Here is a 21687-nt window from a genome sequence, read left to right as displayed (position 1 = left end):
TATAAACTGCTCCTGGAAGATTCTGATTGGATTCCAGAGGAAAATTTTTCAGCATGAGAGCAGTTAAACATTGGAATAATCTCCCCAGCGAAGTGGTGATTGCTCTGCACTGGACACTGTCAAGGCTCAGCTTGACAGGGTGCTGGGCTATCTCATTTAAACTATGTACCACCAAAAAAGGTCAGACCAGATGATCCTTGAGGTCCCTTCCAACCTGGAATTCTACGATTCTATTAATATCTTTAGATAACCTTGTACAACAGTGGGAACATGAGGTACTATCTTTGTCGACATTAATGGTGGACCCTAACTGAGGTGGTCTCAGAACTGGAGCCTGCTGTTTGAGTTTTGGCTAAGAAACTGGTCACATCTCGATCACTGCTGGGGAAAGCAAGAGAGAGAAGAGGAGCCCTCCTGCACAGCGAGATTGGGTGTGTTTCTGCCTGGATGCTTAAATTTCATCCTTTTCCACAAAGCTACTGCTGTAATAGCATTTGCTGCGGTCTGCTGCTGCTGTCATGCTTGCAGTAAATGTGCCAACCCTGCTATGAAATTACTGGTACAGCTAATGCATGGTAATATAATGGAAGAACAGTGTTGTACTGAGGTTTTGTTTGTGTGTTATCTTTTGTTGTGCAGGTTTCAAACCTGAAGTCCCAGAACTGCAATGTCTATAATACTCAGGTGCCCTCTGCACCACGATCGCAGCCCTAAGGCAGATGTCTGGACATACATGGTGCCTGGGTACCAGCTGCCCAGGGAGCCCTGCCTTGTCCTTGTCCTTGTCCTTTTCCCAGCCTGTGTCTCTAAACCAGCTCCTCAGAGTGATGTTCACACAGCCTTGGGTGCCTTTCCTGATGAATAAAAAAAATAGCATTAGTGTCTCTGGGCACGACTATGGCAATGGCCTGAAAGGTATATTATTACCTGGTAGTCTTTAAATTTTCCCTCTCCTTTGGCAAAGCTGGATTTTCCCTGCAGCTCTGCTAAAAGAAACTGCAGAGTGAGTTCATGGTAACTTGTATGTGAGATGAGCAGGGGCAAGAAGGTCTGGGTGCTGTGGTCCCTGTTTTATCTGCCTGGGAAGGCTTGAATTTAACTGAGAGCTTGGTTCCTGGACCGAGCTTGGCTTGAGGTTCCAGACATATGTAATTCCTCGTTAGTTGTTGTTAGCTGAAATCCCAGTGCTGTGTTATGTACCTCGATGCTACACTTAATATCCCAGCTTGCTCTGTTCTGTGGGAATGTAGCTGAGGAAGCAGTGGGCTTGCTGAAAAATAAGATGTGTGCAGATAAGCTCTGATATATTGCTGTTCCCATGGCTGGATAACTGATACGCAGACTGGGAAACTGTCAGGCTGTGTATGGGGCTGGTTTTAATAGATAATTTTTATGCAACTTCATGTCCCTGTGCCTGGTGCTATCAACTTTAATCCCCAAGGAGCGTGAATTCAGGGCATTGGGAAAGGGGAAGGAGAGCAGGAAAAGACTTGTCCTCAGCTCCACATCTGGCAGGTGCTGTTTCTCCACAGTGAGCGGTGAGAGGACACATTATCACAGAGCAATATCTCACGATCTTGAGCTCTGCCTCAGACTTTGGTATGAGCTAGAGCAAGATAGCTGCCACCTCTTGTGTCCTCCTCCTCCAGGTATGAGGGAAGGAGGTGGGCTGGCTTCTCAGTTTTCCTGTGACTTGGGGCCATCTGTCTCCGTCATTTGACCAGCTTGCTCCATCCTACAAGAACTATTAAAATAAGAAACTAAGTTGGTTTTTTTTTTTTAATCACTTCATAAAAGCCATGACCTGGTTTTACATCTGGCTGTGGACACTACCTACATCTGCAGTTCCAGCAGGCTTAAAAATTAATTGCTTGTATAGGCTGGCATAACAATTCCTGTGAATGTGTAAGAGAAGGAAAATTTCTCAGTAATATTTATTTTTGTTTTCAAGCTTTCCACATTTTATATGTAGGGTAGGTTTTTCTCCCCCAGTGACATGCTTTCAGGTTTGCTTTTCTTTCTCCAGTGATATGCTACAATTATTCGCTGTGTTTGCGTGCCTTTTGGGTGCATACATTTTAATTTAGGAATAAAAAGCATTGATCGTTGTTCTGCTTCATTTTTCAAAGCAAGGTCAGTTTCTAGGCTGTGTAGAAAACTGTCAGTCTCTCACTTTAGGTACATAGCACCCCACCCACACAGCTCTTTCCAAGTCCTCGCTCTTCAATGGAGCCCATTGTTTAATTGTCTTTAGAACCAGTGCTATTTCTGGAACGTTTCCTAAAAGTTGACTGGTTTAAGGTCTACCCACTTGACGGTTTGGCTTTCTGCTCTGACATATTATAAAGCAAAGTGCAAGACCCTGTGTCTACAGATGTGGGTTGCAGCACCTCAGTGCTTGTGGCACTCATCATCTCCCAGGCTTTGAATTCCCTTTGTCAGCGTGGGTCGGCACTCAAGGCTGGATATGGCATGGGTATTGGGTCTGGATCCAAGCCTTCTTGGTGATGGAGCAGTGTCCAGGTTGCACATGAATCCAGATGAAATTCAAGCTGCCCGTGGCCCATCTTGCTTTAACAATAAAGCAGACCTGTCACTATGGTTGAGCTGATTCACAACTGCATCTACCCACTTGTGAATTGTGTGTTGAGACTGATTATTTAATATATAGATACATCGTATTTGGTTTGTGATTCTTTAGTGGAGTTTTTTCAGTTTCCTTTCAGTTGAAACAGCTAAATGAAGTTTCAGCTCTTTTCTTGCTGCTCTGCTGAGTGTGATCATATCTACTGGAGCTCTGGCAGTGTCATAGTACAGAAATTACATTCCACAAGAGATTATTTTATCAGCTTTCTTGATAACCTTACTCTGTAGGAAGGCTTTTGCATGACAGTTCATCCATCAGATTCCTGAGGTTATTTGTCTCCCCCAAAATGTTTGTTTCTGCCCTGTGACTGTAGAAGAGGACCCAATTGTGTAGGTAGGATCCCTTGCTCAGTCTCCATGTCTGCACAGACTAGTTGAGGTAGTCAGGGACCTCTGGACATCACTGGTCCCACCTCCTACTCAGAGCAAGTTCTCCTGAAGCAGGTTGTCCAGGGCTGTGTTCAGTCAGGATCTGAGTATCTCAAAGAATGAAGACTCCACAGTTTCTCTGGGCAACCTGTGCCAGGATCTCACCTCTCTTACAGAGGGAAAAAGGCTTCTCTTCTGTTTAAGCAGGATTTCCTTTATTTCAGTTTGTGCCTATGGCTTTGTCTTCTCTACTTGTCTCCATCAAACATTTAGATATGTGGATAAGACCCCTGAGCCTTCTCTTCTCCAGGCCGAGCAGTCCCATCTCTCACAAGACAGTTGCCCTAATCCCTTTATCATCTTTGTTGCCCTCACTATGTGCTCGGTCCAGAAAGTCTATGTCCTGCACGCTGTACTGGGGAGCCCCAAACTGGACCGGGCATTCCAGACATGGCCTCACCGATCATGAGAAACACAGAAATGGGGTACAATATTGAACACCAGAGACCTTGCTTTTGGGATCCCGGTTGATGGATGTGCCAGAAGTAAGAAGAATTCCTATTACTGCAGTGGGAAAACTAAGCTGGCCTCGGGGCTTTTCTGCAAAGCAGTAGGCAGTGTAGGTTTTATTTCCCCTTTTGCATTTTATTTCACAAGATGTAGTGCTTCCCAAACAGTGTTTTCTAAACATAGCTCCTGAGACATGTTCTTCATCGCCAGCCTGCAAGGTTGGCAAGTGGCTTATGTGTTTTGTTCTCTTCAACGGGCTCAGGGCTGGCTTTATAAGAGGCCTGAAGAGAAAGCAGGTATTTTCTGCAATTAGCAGTTGACCTCACCTCTTGGCAGCACAGTCATCTCTGAGTTTTTGTTTCCTTGCTGGGGTGAGGCTGGACACTGAGGGTACAGCGTTGGTTGGTGTCCACCCAGGCTGCAGTCAGTGGGCGCCTTAGAGTCACCACCAGAACTGATAGACCAAGCCTCTAATGCAAGCGTGAACGTGGGAGGTTACAAGGAGGTGCAGGACAGAGAGGCAAGGCTACTGTGTGTGAGTCACACCTAAGATGTTTGTGATTTTGTTTTTATCTATATTTGCCACAGCCCCCGACCGTTACATTTGGATTCCCTCCAGGTACCTCTAAACTGGAGGTACTTTTGGATGTTGTTAGGGAATAAAGCACTATTTTTTTTTTCTCTGTACACCATAATCTGATATTTTCTCATCCACTGCTTTAACTTCTGTCCCCAAGGAGATAATTTTTCTGCTCTCTGTCAGTATGATGACCTCCAACTGTTTTATATTTATGCTCCCAGCAGTTGTTTGGCTTACCCTTGTTTGCTGATCTTCACAGATCTATGCTTCTTCCCTGCCTGTGTTGGCTTCTGAGCTTCTGGAGAAATGTAACTTTAATTTTGTTTTTTATTTTATTTGCAAAAGGAGATACTGAGAAGTCAGGTACTGAAGTGGGGTTCTGTGCTTATGTGGGAGTGAGACCAAACAGTAAAGTTTATGGGAATATTAAGGCTCAGTGCTGCAGGCTTGGAGATGCCCCTTTCCTTTTGAGGTGCGTGCTACTGGTGGTCGTATCCCACAGCTAGAGGTGAGAAGTGCCTTCTCCTTGCCGCAGGCAGGAACAGAAGTGTTTGGGAGATGTTTCTTGCAAAAGATAATAGGGAGAAACTACATCTGATGAGGTGGGAGACTTGGGTCTGAAAACCCCCCTAGGCTGAGCAGACAGGAGCAGGGAGCAGATGCGTGGAGTTGGGTTCCTTGTTCTGAGCGTGAGTTTTCTCCCTCTTTTTGCTTGGGATCTTTTCCCACCTCACCAGACTTTCTTGATCTGAGCTTACCTGGGACTGTTTAAGGATCAAGTCCCTTAAAAAATGTTCAGGGATCAAAACAAGGTTTTGGATTGTGACTCCTAAGTGCTACCTGCCCCATTTACTGACCGAAGCCAAAAGCAAGCTGGCTGCTGGCCAAGGCACTGACGTGTTATTAGTGTGCTGCTCTGGCCTTTGCTTGGAGGGATATTTTAGAAAGGTATTAACCATTTTACTGTTAACCATTGTACTTGTAACCATTTGGTCCTTTGCCCGTACCCTAGGACCCTGGTGAATGGAGGTCAGGGCAATCAGTTGGGTAGATTAACGTAGCTCTACTGCAGCCAACTGTGGATGGTGTAGTGCTGGGGTAATGCTTTCTATGGGCTCACTTGGTAACCTTTTGTATTTTGTTTATATAAATAAATGCACATTTCATGGTTTATCTTTCCTCTGCTGTGTTACAAAGCCACAGGCAGCTGTGCAGCCTGATCAGTGGCACAAGAGCTTACACAACATCTATTTTAATATCATGAGGTTCACTTGAGACGGCAATCATTGCAATAAGTTATTTCAGGCATGACCACTTCCACATTTCTTTTTCTTGGGGAAGAGCTGAGGTTTCTTTCCATTAGTCTGTATGCCTTTGGTTGAGACCCCACTTTGCTGACAGCAGGTGTTCTTCTCCAGTTTAAGTGCCAAAAAGATCTAATGGAAGATCAAAAACTTCATGCTTGTCCTATCCTCCAGCAGATGGACCCCATCTGCTTCGGGCAGTTCCCAACGGGCGATGCTGGAGTGGTGGCAGCCAGCATTCCCCATTCAACCCCTCCACCCCAGCATTCACTGTGAGCACAAAACACAGGGTTGGCCACAAACGAATAATAATTAAAAAAACATTGTTGTGGTAAACAAGGAAGAGGACTCTTCCAGAAATCCTTTTTCTTTGGCTTTTAAAAGAAAATTTGTAGTTCATAATGTACAGTAAGGAGAAATATGTAGAAAAATATTAAACTCATGAATGCAACCCTGGAGCTGCAAGGTCAGGTTTGGCATCGTGAGTCCAACAAATAGGGCAGGAGCAATGCCAGCCCTTCCTCGTGCTCCTTCCAGCTTCAGAAGAGAAAAACATCTGTGAGGAATAATGTTGGCAAGAGTGCAGTTATGTGAAAATAGAGTGCAAGAGAGATACCAGCAAGAAATCTGCTGAGTGCAACTTGTTATTATCTAGATTTTGACAGATTGACTTCTTAATGTCCTCTTTGGGAATGTCCTTTGGCATTGATCTCCACAAATGTTTTTCAGATTTGCACTCCAAGCAGCGAGATGGTCCAGCTACAGCACCCACGTCTTCCCTGAAGCTCAGCATTGCTAGCGTCTGTGTCTGTCACAGCACACCTCTTTAGTTTCTGGACTCCAACAAAAGCCCTCTGTTTATTTCTCTGACCACACATTTGTGTTTTAAGACCTTGTGGTTTATGACCAGTCAGGATCAAAGCCAGCAACACTTCCAGCTTTGCTGCTTTGCACTCATGTATCTCAAAACACAGAGGGATCTTCTGCCAAGGGAACTAGAGGGTTTATATTGAGACAAGCTGGCTTGTAGTGTGTAACCATGACCTACAGCAAAAAGCCTTGGCAACATTCAGGATCGGGGCCCAGAGTCTGCAAAAGGGCTCTCCTCGTGTGCAAAAGAGATGGATTTCATGTGCAGTTCTGCAACAGTTTAAACCTCCCAGACCGGTGTGAAGAACTGGCTTCTTCATGTATGGTCTCTCTCCTTCATAGGACCCTGAGGAGGAGGATCAGAAGGAAGAAGCCATCACCATGTCGGTGTGGGGAGGAGAGGGATGCTCAGTGCTACTGCAGCTCTGCTCATTGCAGAGGAGGTGGAAGGCAGCCTGGGAAGTGCTGGCTCCATGCTGGGATCTCAGGTGCCACCTCTGCTGGCACCACTGCCAAATGAAACCAAGTGAAAGGCCTTTCTTCTAGGCTGGCTTATATTTTGGAGTGACATTTCCCAACAACAACAGGAGGGGATGAAGGAAATCTTGCTTGCCTATGAAAGGATTCCCTGCCTGTATCCTGCGTGTGGCATGTGACTGGGATGATAAGAGGGAGAAGTGGAAATCCTCTAAACCGTATCCCAGGGTGAGAGGCTCTCACTTTCCACTCTTCCCCTCTGCCTTTGATATTTCTGACTGTGACAGGTCCTTTGAGCTGCTCTGAAGAGAAATGCGAGAAGAAAACATTCCAATCACATTGACACAACTCCATTCCTTCAGCAAGCTATATATGTATTTATTTTATAGTAATTTGAACAGCGGAGAGTTTGGCAATACTGACAGCCTTGGAAGTGTGCACTCTATGTGCCTGTGGTTTTTGATCCCTCCAGCTTGGATCTCCCACTTGACATCTTGGAATACCTACCATTGTGCTGTTTTTAAAGAAAACAGCAAATAGAAATATATCTCCCATGGGTTCCCCAAGAACATCATGTCTTGACACCCAACACCCTGGCAGTTCTGGGGATGTGACCCAAATTGGAGGGGTTATTACCAAGCATTGAACTGCAAAGAATCGCTGGTACCTTGCAGCCAGCAAATCTGTGCAAAGTTTTGTTAAGCTGTTGGGATGACCTGAACTTCTTTCTCATCATTGCTGTTTATTTCAAGTTATTTATATATTTTTTTTTTAACCCTTTCCTCAGCAAAAATTTACTTTGGCCAGGCCATCAGCTAGGGATGACTTTATTGGCCCAAAGAGTACTCAGCAGATTCATGTTTTCTGAGGGCTTTGCCTGAACCAACAAAGGAGCATTTCAGCTGGGTTTGCATCACTGAAATAGGTCAGGGGATTCCTAAAGCTGCTAAAGTGACTTGTTCTTGGGTTCATTTTCAATAGACAGTTGTTTTTTATGTGGCAGTCTCTTTCCTAATTGCATTACATTTCTGTTATTTACCTACTATGTTCACCTTCTATTTTCAAGCATGTAAGTCGTCACTGCCTCCTCCATGGTGCTGGAGGATAAATAAAACTTCTGATGTATTTTTTCTTTTAAAGGATCTGGCTGCGTGTCTAGCTGTCGCATTGAAATGAGCGAAACGTTGGCCTCTGACTGATGAGAAAAGGACCAACAAAATGGAGAATGCTTCTAAAAACAACATCCTCCTTCTCAGTAAGTCAACCCATGCCTTTTACTTGCTAGTTCACTTATCTGCATAGTTGGAAGAGTCAGACAACCCAGTGGCTGCTGTTATGCAGCCAATAAGCCTGATTGTATCTCTTGACACCAAGCATGTGTGACTCCCTCTGCTCATTGAGCCAGGGCTTCAGTCCCCAGGAGTATATGAATTTGGGTGCTGTGCAGGGCAAGGACCTCAGTCCCACGAGCCTTGCTGCCAGGGCTTATGAGGAAGCAAAACAAGAGAAGAAAGTGGGAACTAGCTTTGCTGGTGTCCCAAAGAAGCTCAGCAAGGTGGGAAAGGATGCTGCATAGTGACAGCCCTGGGCAGCTGGGGGAGCTGTCTGCTGTCTTTGCCAAAACATCTGAGCTATCCTAATAAATTCCCTGTGTAAAAAAATATATCTATAAATTTTGCCTTAGGAGAACAATGCAGCTGCTAATGGGGCTGGATGTGGCCAAATGAAATGCTCTAACGTGCTCTAATCTCATACCGAACTGTGATGACTTTCTTTGCAAAGAGTGACTCTACTTGAACATAGATGTGTGAGTGTGCATACGTACATGTACGAGTACACGTCCCTATACCTTTATAATCTTGGTGCCAAGGGGTTAGACCTGGGTCATGGGAAACCATCACCACTACACGATCATGAACTGGCAGACGTAGGGCAGCTGGTCTCTGCACCTCTTGTCAAACCACTTGCCCACCGCGGCCCCTGATAAGGCTGCACAGTTTTCCAGCTTGCCGCCATCAGGCTGGGTGGTAATTTCAGTCTCCCAGTTCTTGTAGCGAATGGGGCTGCCCGTCATGTCGACCCACTTGCCCTCCGCTGCCATGTCATTGAGGCCCAGCCAGATCTCCACCTCGGAGCCAATACTCTTCCGCATGTAGTCGTAGAGGGCATCATTCTCCTCCCCGTTCTGGGGGGTGCTGAGTGTGCCACCTTGGGAGATGCAGTTTTCGCTGGCCTCGTGGTAAGTCTTGGTCTCCGAAAATGCCAAGAAGCATTTTAGGTGAATTTTGGTGCCTTTCAGGCAAACTGAGAGGTTATCACAGGAACAGAACAAAAAGACAGAAAGGGTATTTGTTTTAAAAACAGCACCCAGGAAAAGGCAGCAGCAATACACACAGCAGCAAAACTACGAAATTAGTTTCTTAGGCTGCACAGCAACCCACAGTACCACCCTCAGCAGCACGTGAGTCCTAGAGGCCCTCTCCATCCCATGTAGGGCATGGCTATGGGGGTATGCCCTCCCCATCTGCAAAATATTGGGAAAAATGGTTCTTTGGGTGCACCTGCCACCCTCACGGGCTCTGACTGTCAGAGCAGAGGCACAGTGTGGTCCTCATCACCTTTCCCCTGGCTTCACTCTTCTTCAGCTGCTGCTATGCTTTCTCTGGCAAGTTCTTTGGAGTTAAGGTTTGTGATGGACAATGCCAGGTGTTGGAGCATTTTGGAAAAAAAGTCTGTAATGCCAATTCAATCATCTTGATTATGCAAGCATGAGGAAAATGTCTTTTTTAATAGGCTTTGATCAGAAGTGTTATGCTTGCATAGCTCAAGGGCTTCTGAAGAAATATCTATTTGCCTCTGATTTTATTGTTAAGAACAGCAATTTGTCTTATTTTTCCTTTAAGCTCTAAACCCTGAGAGTGCAGGGTACTTTAGCCAAACAATAACTAATCAGAGCCACACATTAATATACAAACCAATTACATCTCAATGAATGTGAGCTTGGAACTAAAGCCTTGATTTTGCTTGTGTTTCTTTTCTATTAAGGATAAAAGTCTCCTTAACTTGCATTTACATCTTATTTCTGTTTCATGTTCTGCAAATCCCTCTCCTATTGATGGAGTTTGCAAAGAATAACTGTGGAGCATGGCTGGAAGATGGACATTTTAGGGCTGTCCTCCATATGTGTTAAGTTAAGCATGGTGGGACTGACCTCCTGTCAAGCAATACCAGGGTATGTATAAGAGACCAGGTAACCATTTCAATGAGTTTCAGACAATAGACTAAACTACATTTGACTGACTAATCCATTGCCAGTTCTCCTGATTCATAAAGGAAAATGAACATCTGGCTCAATCTCATTGAAATATCCATAGCTTTACAGATGGGAAGCTCTAGCACATAAAGAGGGGAGCCTTACACTGCACAACTCATGTCATTAACTGCCTGAGGAGTTCCAGCTGCCTGGAGGAATTGCAGTGTGCCCACACTTTGCTTTGATTCCCCAGCTCATTCCCTGTGACGGACTCTTGTTGCAGGGTGCTTGGGCACCTCTTGTTGAACATGTAGAGCAATTGTAGCTGCTTTATAAGCAGCTCTGCTCCCAGAGAAAAAGCCATGCCTTCTGCAGCAGTCTTTACCTGTCTGGAGTGCTTGTTTTTCCTTCAGTAACACAACCTCCTGAGAGATGTTGTCAATCATGGCCTTCAGGTCTTCAATCATTTTGAGGCTCACACCCTCTGTTGGAAAAAACAAGGGAGGAGAATAAATATCGGCAGGGCCCCCAGGAGAGACAGCTGAAGCTGTTCCTGTCATTAAAACTTCCCATTTATCTAACCGTAGAGAAGGACAAACTAAAGGGATCCACAAAAGTGAATGTCTGTCCCCTTGCACATCTATCAGAGTGAGCGTTTGCTCGCTAGCCTTGTTCAACCATCAACACATTTCTCTCAGTTTGGGTTTCAGGGCTTCGCACCCCGTGGGGCTTCATGGGACCGGGAGTTTCCCCTTAAGCTGCCACTGCAGTGCCTGGAGTAGGATTGGGAGGGAGGTGCACATGAGCATTGAAAGCCACAATGGAGTGGCTTGTGGTGCAGGGGCAGATCTTGGGAAAGTACCACAGCCCTTCCAGCCTCTTAATACTTGAGCAACAGCCTAGCAGGCAAAGCATTTTCCTGCTGATGCTCACCAACCATGCCATCCCTCAGATCATCACAGATGCTTCTGCCCCACCTCTGCCTTCAGCATTCCTGATGCCTGTATCAAAAAGCTACCGAGAGTTGCTTTCCTGCTGCAAGAAGATGCTTTCTGGGCCTTGAAGTCGGTCACAGCCTGCTTCTAAAGCTTACATCTTGCTAGGCATGTCACCTCTGCAACAGCTCCAATCGGCTATTAATCAGTACTTGGATTTCTCTTGTCTAGGAGCAAAAGGACCATTATGCCTTGGAGGTGGTGGGATATTGGACATCGAGGTGTTTATATTCATTAAGCTATCTCTGCTGCTCCTACTGTTTTCCTCCTGCTGTCATAAGCATGTGGTAGTCCTCGTGGGATGAAAGGAAATGGGACAGTTTGCCCATAAACACAGTAGGATGGGCTTGGTTGAAGGTCCAGGAGATAGGGAGCCAAGGCATCAAGTCAGGTACGTGGGGAAGCAGCTTGGAAGCAGACAAAACCCACCAGCCCAAAGATTACATGGTGCTATGAATATGAAAAGCCAGACACACCAGGGGGAGGGCATTAAGCTGCTCTACTCATTGCTCAATTACCTTTAATGAATTCACTTAACACTGAGGCACTAGTTATTATTTTGGTGCCTTTGATGAAAACACTTTGTGGGAAACAGCTAATTAATGCTGGCTTGGTTTTTTTTTTTAACATGCAAGCCTGTCTTGCAGCAGAACAAATATCCCTTGGGTTTAAATAACGTCCAAGGTCTGTGGCAAGATGCCACACGTGCGTCTTGCTGGGACAGCTCCTTACATTGTTCCAGCTGACTTTGGTGGCTTGTTCCCATCTAGGTTTGTTCCCTGCCACATAAGATAATGCATCTCCTTGATAACTATCTAAGCACCCTGCCTCTTTTCACCACCTTGTTTCTAAGCCTTGGGCCACAAGGTGTTAGCACATTCGCTGGGCTGTCACAAGGAGATCCTGCAGTGGTTAATTTGCACTTCAGCTACAAAGCAAGTACCTCAGCTATATCAAAAAACATCAAATTTTCTATATTTTTGCCAGAGGATTTTGTCTCTGCGCTGTTGTTTCCTCAAGGCTCACCTCCTGAAATGCGTGATTAAGGCTTTTTTACAGCTTGGGTTTGCTGTGACTGAAGCCAGCATGGGGGCTGCCAAGGCTGCCTGTTGGAGCTGGAGCGGGTCGTTGTGAGAAGGAGGATTAAGTATGAGCAAAGGCGATCTGAAAAGGAGACTCACAGAAGGATGTGGGTCACAGTAATCTGTTGGTTTGAAGGCCTGGCCAGTAACGTATTTGATGCTGCAAATGGGAGCACTCTCATGTTTCTCCTTGTTCTAATTATATGCTGAATAACAACCAAATCTCTCTCTACTTCCTTCTTTTTTATTATCTAACTACTGTATGGAATTTGGACCTATATCTGGTTTGCTTAGCTTTGCCTGGGTCGGCATCATTCATGGGAAGACGTTTATGTCCCCTGGCAGGTTGAACATCACTGTAGTTCCCAATGTATGCCATTAAGCCTCCCTGGCCATTGGTATTTCTTCTGACACCAGGCATTTCCCTGAATGTACCAGACAGAAAAGTCATCCCACATCACAGTCTGTCCCTGGATCAGAGCAGGGAATTGAATATATCCACACTGGGTTTATATCAATGTAAATATTTAGGGGCATTTCCTGGGAAGAGCACTTGAACTCCAAGATTACATGGGAATTTTGGGCAGCCTCAGGAGCTGTTGATTTAAGTATCCAGACTCAGAGGGCCAGCTCCAATTACCTTAAAAATACACAAGAGTTACACAAAGACTCTCCCTCCTGTGCCTCCAGCACATTGTTATGGCTGTGACCAATGGGAGCCCCAAGCTCAAGGGGCTCATCACCATGTCTTCCACCTCCCCTACACGCCTTTCTGGATGAGATCTCCAGGGGTATTGGAGGAGGATAAATCCCATCTTCCCCCCCAAGACATCAGGGTTCAGGGAGAGTCTGCGGAACCAATGCATCCGGGAAAATCACTGGAGAGCAATTTGATGAGGGAAAAAAAAAAGCAGCAGGCAAAGTGAATGTGCTATCTCAGCATTTTCTAAATGCTATGGTTTGACTTTTTCATGTTGAAACAGCACCATTTTTGTTCTGAAGTAGATCCAATTGTAAGCAATAATTACAAAAAAAAAAAAGAAGAAAAGAAACCAAAACACGAGAAAAAACCCAAAACAAATAAAAGAATAATAAGAGAAAAAGCTTGCCTCAAATCATCATCTTTTCTAACACTTGTGGTTTGGCTCTACATAGTACAACAAAATAAATCTACCTCAACCCCCCCATGGTTTCAGGGGTTGCTGGGGGTCTGGAATGGTGCTGGGGGTGGGACAGGGCCATCTTTCTCTCACCCAGGGCAGGAGCGACTGAGCCCCAGCCCCTGCGGTAGTGGCCAGGTAGGCTTGGATGTGGCAAGGAGCTGGGGCAAAAAGGAGCCTCGAAGGGGATTTTTAGCATTTTCCTCTCTCCTTCCCCACCCCTGGTGTTGGTAAAAATCAGAAAAAAAGTTAACCAAGAGATGCTGGAAATTTCCAGTAAAGGAAGGGCAGCTGGACTAGCCACTGGGCTGGATGCAGCTGGCCAAAAAATGCCAAGTTTGGGGGATTTTGTTCTTTTCCCTTAGGAAAACTTGACCTCTGCTTTGAAAAGAAACCCTGAAGCTATCTGGAAAAAAATGACACCAACTGTTTCAGATGGCTTGATTTTCAGAAAAAACAATGTTGACCCCCTTCCCTCTGAAAAACGTGTTTATAATCAGAGCCTAATTTTCCTGTCAGAAAGGTGATTTTTCTTCCACCCACCTGAATTTTCTCCCACCTGCTTACAAAGAAAGTAAAATAAGATTTCTGTAAGAAACTTGTTTCTCCCTCCTAGTGTATCTGATATGAGCAATGCACGTATATACCCTACACCAGCCCAAGGATGTATTTTTGCTCTAGAAAACAGCCACAGACATGGAACAAGCAGCAACACAGGGATTTCATAGAAAGATCTAATGGAAGAAAAAGGAAAAATTTCTCAAGAATGGGATGAGTCGAAAATAGCATAGAGAGCAGCGTGGCCAAGTGGATTCCTGGGATGCTTCACCGCTCCCTGCTTCGTTCCAAGCAGCCAAGCACCCACCAGAAGCAGTCTAACCCCACGTGACTGCAGTTGAATACATCAGACAGGCAGCTTCACACGCCGCCAGGCTGCAAACTTACCTTTCTCCTATAATTAATATGCATTGAGTCAGAGGGAGAAAGGATGGGACAGTAGCAAGAAAAAAAAAGGAAGAGAAGGGGAAAAAAACCCCAAAACACAAGGGAAAGGAATATTTAAGCATCTTTTTGCATGCATTGCCCTCTGGTAAGCCTAGGTAGTTGGTGCTCGTGTATGACTTGATGTACACCAGGGGCAAGTGTTTTAAAATGAAGATCCATGTTGATATTGGATGGATTACATATTACCTGCCTACTCTTGGCTCTGAATCTACAACAGCAGTCTGTCATCTGCCACTTATTTACCTCTGAAAAATGAAAGAGAAGGGGTAGGGCTGGCAGAAAGGGAGATTTTAGTAGAGGAGAAGTTTGAGGCGAACCCTAGAGATAACATAGAAAATAACTTGCCTGCTGAAGTTCAGACCAAGCTGTCCCATCAAATTTATTCAAGGTAGGAACCTGCCAAAACCATTTCAATATGCTTGCTATTTTACAGAAGGGCTATGCAATCGTTCCCACAGCAGGGGAAAAAAAAAGACATTGAGTTAGGTTTTTAGATGCTTTTAGAAAAATTTCATTAAAGCTTTATTAAATGCATTAAAGCTCTATAAAACGAGGTTAATTGCATCCCCCTGAAGCCCCTTCATGCAGAGAAGGTGCTACTGCTCCCTACCTTTCTTGGAAGCTGCTGGTTTTTGCCGGACTTTGCCATTTTGCTGGCTGGAGACCTGGGCGAGGGAGAGAAGGCAGAGGAGCAGGCAGACTCCCCGGAGTGCCATGCCGCTGCTGTCTAACGTCGAGTGGAGTTGGAGCAGCTTTGCTCTGCCCTCAGACAACCGGCTTCACACCGCCTTGGATCAGTCAGAAATGGTTGTCCCAGAAAGCTGCCCGCTGAGCCCTGGCCAGAGGCAGCCTCCCGGCCCCAGGGGAAGCTCAGGCAGCTCCAGCCAAGGCTGAAAACATCCCAGCGGGTTTGCGTTTCTTAGCACACTGCTTGTTTTTGTTAAAAAAAAAAAAAAAAAGAAACACACAAAGAAAGGAATGAAAGTCTGCTAAGTTAAACATAAGGAAAAACTGTGGAATGATTTCCTATGGATTTTAGCAAACTGCCATGGGTTTGATCTCATATGTCAGCAATGGCAACAATGATGTGAGGTGCGAAACGGAGTTCGCGTGGCCAAGAGAAAAGAGGGAGAACAGCCTGCCTGGGTCACCCCACAGAGGGGCTGCCTGCGAGGGATGCGCAGATACCAGTGGCAGAGTGGGGTGGACCCAATTGCCGCGGCCCCCACCCTGGTGTGATGGAGATTTCTGGTGTATCCTGCTGTGATCCCCCAGCCCAGTGCTGCGGCAGGAGGCCCAGAGAGCTTTTTTCCTAGAGTAGTCCTCGCTCAAAGCGGAGGACAACTCTTACACCTCAAAAATACAGCTCCATATGGACTTGTCCTGCCGTCACTTCTTCTCCATGAGAGATGAATGAGCACCTCATCCCCATCTCTTCCCAGCTTTGCCTTCTTTCTGGAGGGTGAAACTCCCTGCAGGGATGGCAGGCAGGTTTCAGGCGGCGCTAACTCACAGCCATCCCACAGCAGCCACACAGTTTATCTCCTCTGCCCCAGCAGTAATTTCTCTTTTGCTCCAGGAAAGCCACAAGCTGAGGGTAACTTCCAACGCCATCAGTTTAGACATCTATTTTTGAGGCCTCTCCTCCAAAAGGGACACGCTGGGCATAGCAGCCCTGTGGTACACGTGGCTGCACCTTTCCTTTCTCTCAGCTCCGATGTTTTGGTTGCAAGATAAGGTTTTGGCTTGTGTCCATGCCGGGCAGCTTGGTGGCAGTCCCCCTGCCAAGGGCTGACACGGCACTTGCCACTGCTCTTCCTTGCACTAGTGGCTGGGGACAGAAGGTGACTCCCAGCCCTGGGCTCACATTCCAGTTCTGGGTGATTTCCAGTGCAAATCACTCTCCTTGTGGCGATTCCAGTCCTCAGATGTGAGGACAGGTGCATTAGCCATACTCCGGCCAAGCTCTGTGGCAATTTCATAAGGATAGGAATGGCCAGTGCCACAGGGCCACCTGGCAGCAGCTTCACACTGAGATCTTGAAGGCATCTAGGTGGCATCACCCAGAGGAGCAAGACTCCTTCAGTGGCAAACGTGTCTGCACCACCAGACCATTCGGCGGCTTCACATGCTTTTCATTTTTCCAAAAACACTTTCATTTCTGTAGGACAGGAAACCAAACAATGGCTCCAAAGGTTTTAACCAAACATGAGAGCTTCTCATCATGTTGGCTCTTTAACCCGTTTCGCTACCCTAGTTGGGACCTGGAGGTATTTTGGCTCTGCCTCACGCCACCAGGCAGCAGGAAAGTGATCTCACCTCCCAGCTTATTCACCTGCATCTTTGTCCCAAAAATGAGGTAAAAGTGACTGCATTTCAGCAGACCTGGGCAAAAGCAGGAACAAAGAGAGCTGGGAAGATGTTCAACCTGCTAGTGCAGACATCCTGCTAAAAGGAAGCCTGCGCTGCACCTACCTGGTGTTAGACCACTTCCTTTCCTACTCTGGCATCTCTGAGAGTCAAAATCCACAGGTGTTCTCTGTACTTAAAAAAAATGGCATATACCAATGCCCCTCGTGACCAGGCCTCTCAAAGCAACAAGAGACTTCATAACAACTGGTTAATGCTTCACACCCACAACCCTGGAGTCAGGCCAAGTACCTCGGGGGTCTTGCCCCTGAAAATACTTTGGAATTTGGTTCTTCACTCAGTTTTGGGAATGTTCGGGCTTCTAAATACCCTAGAGCTGTAAAAGATGACTGCGAGGAGCTCACCTGGGATGGAGGAAAACACATCCCATAGGAAGCTGTTTTCCCCAGGTTTACCTTGCAAGGGTCCCAGCCTGCCTTCAGCATAACCCAGATGCTCCAAGAGCAGTCCTCCAGTCTAAAACAAGACAACTGCCTCATTTTTTTGGGTGCTGTGGTTCTTCAGCAGCTGCTGCACAACTGGGTGATTCTTTCCTGTGGGAGGAACAGGAATAATCTGAGCAAGTGGAAGAAATTCATGTAGAGAGAGGACAAGCGGGCATTTTGGAGAACAAAGTGATCTGACACCAGCTATTAACCTGAAATCTTTTCTAAAGAATTAAGGCAAGATGCCACCCAGACCAGGCAAACAGTGCTGTGGCTGGAAAAAGAGCTGCTGTTGATTTAGCTTGGCCATGGCTGTGTGACCCTGCCTTACACTTTAGCTGACTAAGGAAAACCCTGCCTTTATATCTTACCTGAATAGAGCTCCCTTGCAGTCCAAGCTTTTGAAGCCAGCAAGGGATGGGTTTGATTTTGACTCCCCTCTACCACATACACTCAGCCCCAATCAAATTTAAACTTAAGAATATTTACTTTGGAGATTTACTATTCTCCCACCTGGATTATCTCAAATGGGATGAGGCCCAAGAGATGTCAGACACCTACAAACCCGTAACATGTTCCCTTCTCTTGACACTCGAGTAGCATTTACCTATCCAAAGTGCTTTTGGTAACTCAGCATTTCCCAGTTTTCCTTGGCTGCAGATTTGCTTGCCTGCCTTCGTTTTGATTCATGTCCTGCCATGCTATGGAAAAAACAAAATGCTCTCTTTGCTGCACATGAAACAGATGGCTCTGATGTGGAGTCTGATGGTGACCTCTACCCACAGGTTTGTGGGTGGCTAGGACCCACTGGAGCGTTTCATTTCTCCAGTTCCCCAGCTGAAACAAGAAGGGCAGGGTGGCTTTCCGTTAGCCCCTCTCAGAACCTGAAGGTCTGCGGCCAAGGAGGTCTCTCTGTGCACCAGCCAGCAGGTTTCATGAACCCACCTGATGGGACTAAGCTGATGTGTTGCAGCAACAGGTCCAGAATGGTGGTGCTGCGGGGAAAGGCCATGTAAAAGCTGGAGGTACCTGTACCCAGCCCACTCCCTGCCCGGACTCCTGCTGAAGCCCAAGGCTGCGGTGTCAGTTAAATAACGGGGATATCAATGAACCTTTGTAAGTTGGCTCTTTGGGCAGACATCATGCCTTCGAGATCCTGATGATTCACGCTTCTTATGTAAGGGAGGCGTGGGAGGTGGACAGAGGTAAACCATTTTATTAGATGAACTAATAGGATTGGAAGACAGCAGTGAGGTTTTGGCCATGTGAAGCCTTTCCCTTCAGGGCTGAAAGAAGTAGCAAATGTCAGAGCAGAGGAGCAACAGCTGGGAGGCTTGTTAGGAGCAAGCACTGAGGGAAAGAGCAACAGGTAATTCATGGAAGATTCATGGAAAGGTTAATGAGAAGAGCTATAATTATGCCAAGAAACCAGGGTTTTGTCCATGATTTTTTAAGTCTGTGGAATTACGACTTTTACATCCCTATAAAAGCACTTTACTCCCTTGTTTTAGGGCCTGTCAGACAGACAGTGGCTCCTGTTAGATGTAAGGAAGCTGTTTTGACATGAAAAGAGAGGGCAGAAGAATGTATACTTATGGAAATTGCTCCAGGGCTGCAGAGAAGCAGTCAGAAGAGTTTACGTGGCTTTGGGAAACCGAGTAAGTAGGCTGCAATGCTGAATTTGGAAAGCTTTCAGTTAGCAAAACAGTGGCTGGAATAAGCCTACAAAAGGAAGCTGGATGCTCCTGGCAATGATGCAGACCTGTGATTTCGTGCCCAGCCAGGCAAGGAAACGGGCAGCGAGATCAGAGTCTGTTTTGATTCGGCTCCTAGGAATTGAGCAGGTATTGCTAAGCCAAGAAATGAGGCAGTGACACCACACAATGGCTAGAAAGTGGAAGGGTGGACTAGAGAACATAATATAATCAAGATCAGCAATTACCAGACTTGGCTTTTCAAGGCTAAGTTACTAGTCCAAAGGCAGGCCACCACAATGCCGAATGAGGTTTACTCTTCACCTGCAGCCCCCTACTCTGGGAAAACTCCTACCTCCCCTGCTGGTGCTGACAGCACGAGAACAAAGGAGAGACCTGAAAGCATCTTTAGGTGGGGGCTGTGCAGCTGGGTGGCTTCACCCTCAGCTTGGCCAGTACACTGGGTTCACACCTCTGCTACCTTGACCAAATCCACACTGCAGGGGAAAGATCCATGTCTCTGCGGGACCATAGAAACCTCAAAGAGGAACAAGAGAGAACAGCAGTGGTCAGTAAAAAACATGCTGCGAGGAAGTGGGGCTAACAGAAGAAAATCTCTGATATTCACTAGCTGCTGCCCAAACTCTTGCTGGCATCATTCCTGATTTCCACCAGCATAAACAACATCAGAACAGGTTAAAATGGAAAAAGCCTAATCTATGGATCATTGTTCTTGAGACCAATCAAGAAGAAATGCGATAATAGTTCAGGAAAGGGTGGTTTTCATAAGGACAATGATGGGGAAAACCAAGAAGTCAGCACTTTGCCAAAACGTTATTCCCAGCACCAACTTTAGGAAATTGGCTCTGAGCCCAAGGAAGGAGCCTTCCCATTACATCCCGTGGCAACCATGGCTCACAACTCTACCCCACGTTCACCAGGGGCGTCACAGAACAGAAGGATTGGTGCTAAAGATCCTAGGGCCTTAAACCAGACCCAAATGTGAAGAAATTGAGTTCAATTGCCACCAGCTGTTCAAAATTCTCCTGTTTCCAAAAGGAGCTACGCCAAAGGACTCACCTCCCCTTCTGCTCAGAGTATACAGCTCCTGTGGGCTAGAGGTAAACCTGGCAGTCATCACTGACTTGCATTTCTGCTTATTGTCCATGTCCCAAAGCCCACGCAGCCAAAGGAAAACTGTAGTCAACTGTCTTATCATCAAAACTCTACAGAAATCCCCAATTGTGATGGGAGGCTGAACAAGCTGCATGAAAAATGCTTGTCTCAGCATCAGCTCAAGTGAAGTCACAACTGAAATTAAAGTCAGTATTTTAGGACTGACAAGCAAAGAGCATTCGGCCAGCTTATGATTTTGTTGCATGTTGTTCTCACCTTTGAGCGACTGGTTTGCTTTCATATGGCTGCAGATGCTGAATTAGGGATTGTAAGAGAACTAGAGCATCAGCTTTATGAATTTCTGATTTTTTTCAGTTCAGAGAAAAGGCTGTGTAGGAAGAAAGCAACCCATGTTCTCGAAAAGCCTCATCAGATTAAAGCTGGTCTCTCTCAGGGTGGGGGGAAACAAGTAGGACTTAAATTATGACTTTTCAACCTATAGGTTTCCAGTCCTAGAAGCACCAAAACCTTACCGTTTGCCAAAACACAGCGAAGAACACTTAGTGAGAGCGCTCCTCTGGAAGAGAGGCCCGTAGGCTGATGACTCTGAGTACCTCCAACGTCTGTGCACAACCAGTTCAGCTGCAGTCACCACCATGTCAACTGGGTGGAGGAGGGCCTCTGTACTTCAGAAAGCAGCAGAGATTCCGTTTCTTTTTCCCCTCCCAAGGTATTAGCTAAGGGTCTGGAGTAACCACGATCTTCTTGGTCTAAATCAGGGAGATCCAACCTACAAATGTCATGACATGAAAACTCAGGGGTGCCTGTGGAGCTGATGATTTTACCCTGATCTTGAAAAACGGATTGCAACAGAGATGTTCACAGAGCTTGAAAGACAACCACAGCCTTTTTAAAGTGTTCCAGCTGATGAAATTGAGGTTGAAACCATCACCAGGGAGTCATTACCAGCAGCACGTTTGAGATCCTCTGTTCTGCAGGAACAAAAAATGTCTTTGTTACTGGCTAGCTAGAAATGCAGCTGATCCAAGGAAAAACTGAGGTACTGCAGTCTCTCCGTGGGAAGATGAGTAGGCAAAGTGCCCTGCTGTGGCTTACCACTATGACTGGGAGCCCAGGACTTTACTAACAGAAAATGAATGAGGGACCAGGCCTTTCAAGTGCCAGCTTGAGACCAGCCCCTGGCAGCTGCCACCCTGACAGCAGGGAGCAGGCAGGCAGCACCTGCCACTGTGAGGCACAGCTAACGGAAGCATCCTTGTTTTGCCTTAGAGGTAACAGCTGCCTCACGCTGCTGGGGAGTGCAAACAGGCAGGAGGTGAGGGGCAGGGGAGCAGGGACAACCAGCAGACCAGAGGCGGATGGCTGAAGGGCTTCAGTCCCAGCTGCAGACCTGCTTTGGCACTTCGCTCAAGCATTTCAAAGGAATGGAGGGAACAAGGCTCTGGGGTAAGGACTGAGGTGCTCTCCTCTTGGGTTTTACCACATCACACTGACTCCTTGCCTTTGCTCTGGCTCTCAGTGGCTGTTTACTATTATACATGCAAAGTAAATCAGTGCCACGGCAGAGCTGGAGAACATTGAGCTGCTGAGGAGGGTGGTAGCATCTGCCGAATTTAAAAGAAAATCTGAAGGCAGTCCTAGCAGAAGGTGGTAAATTCCAGTTAATTCCTATTTACAGAGAAAATGCAGAAACTCCATGAGATATTACCTATGTAAAATCAAGGTGCAGAGTCCCTTAAAAGGAGACTTG

General features: G+C 46.3%; 1 protein-coding gene across 1 annotated transcript; it reads right to left on the bottom strand.

The window, feature by feature from the left end:
* Window positions 1-5755: 5755 nt before the first annotated feature.
* Window positions 5756-15022, bottom strand: CLEC3B (C-type lectin domain family 3 member B). Its single transcript, XM_009571755.2, has 3 exons — window positions 14862-15022; window positions 10395-10493; window positions 5756-9060 (listed from the first exon to the last, which is right to left on the bottom strand). The coding sequence occupies exons 1-3, from the start codon at window positions 14965-14967 to the stop codon at window positions 8660-8662; spliced, it is 606 nt and encodes a 201-aa protein (XP_009570050.1). The 5' UTR covers window positions 14968-15022; the 3' UTR covers window positions 5756-8659.
* Between the last annotated feature and the right edge of the window lie 6665 nt (window positions 15023-21687).

Source organism: Cuculus canorus, chromosome 2 (genome assembly GCF_017976375.1).
Source record: "Cuculus canorus isolate bCucCan1 chromosome 2, bCucCan1.pri, whole genome shotgun sequence".
Taxonomy (NCBI): Eukaryota; Metazoa; Chordata; class Aves; order Cuculiformes; family Cuculidae; genus Cuculus; species Cuculus canorus.
This window is presented reverse-complemented; position numbering and strand designations above follow the sequence as displayed.

Excerpts from the sequence above, each read along its gene's own strand:
- CLEC3B (XM_009571755.2), bottom strand. The coding sequence starts at position 14,967 with ATGGCACTCCGGGGAGTCTGCCTGCTCCTCTGCCTTCTCTCCCTCGCC. Across the intron at positions 10,494-14,861 it reads ACCAGCAGCTTCCAAGAAAG|AGGGTGTGAGCCTCAAAATG; the intron begins GTAGGGAGCAGT and ends TTTTTCCAACAG. Across the intron at positions 9,061-10,394 it reads AAAACAAGCACTCCAGACAG|TTTGCCTGAAAGGCACCAAA; the intron begins GTAAAGACTGCT and ends ATAACCTCTCAG.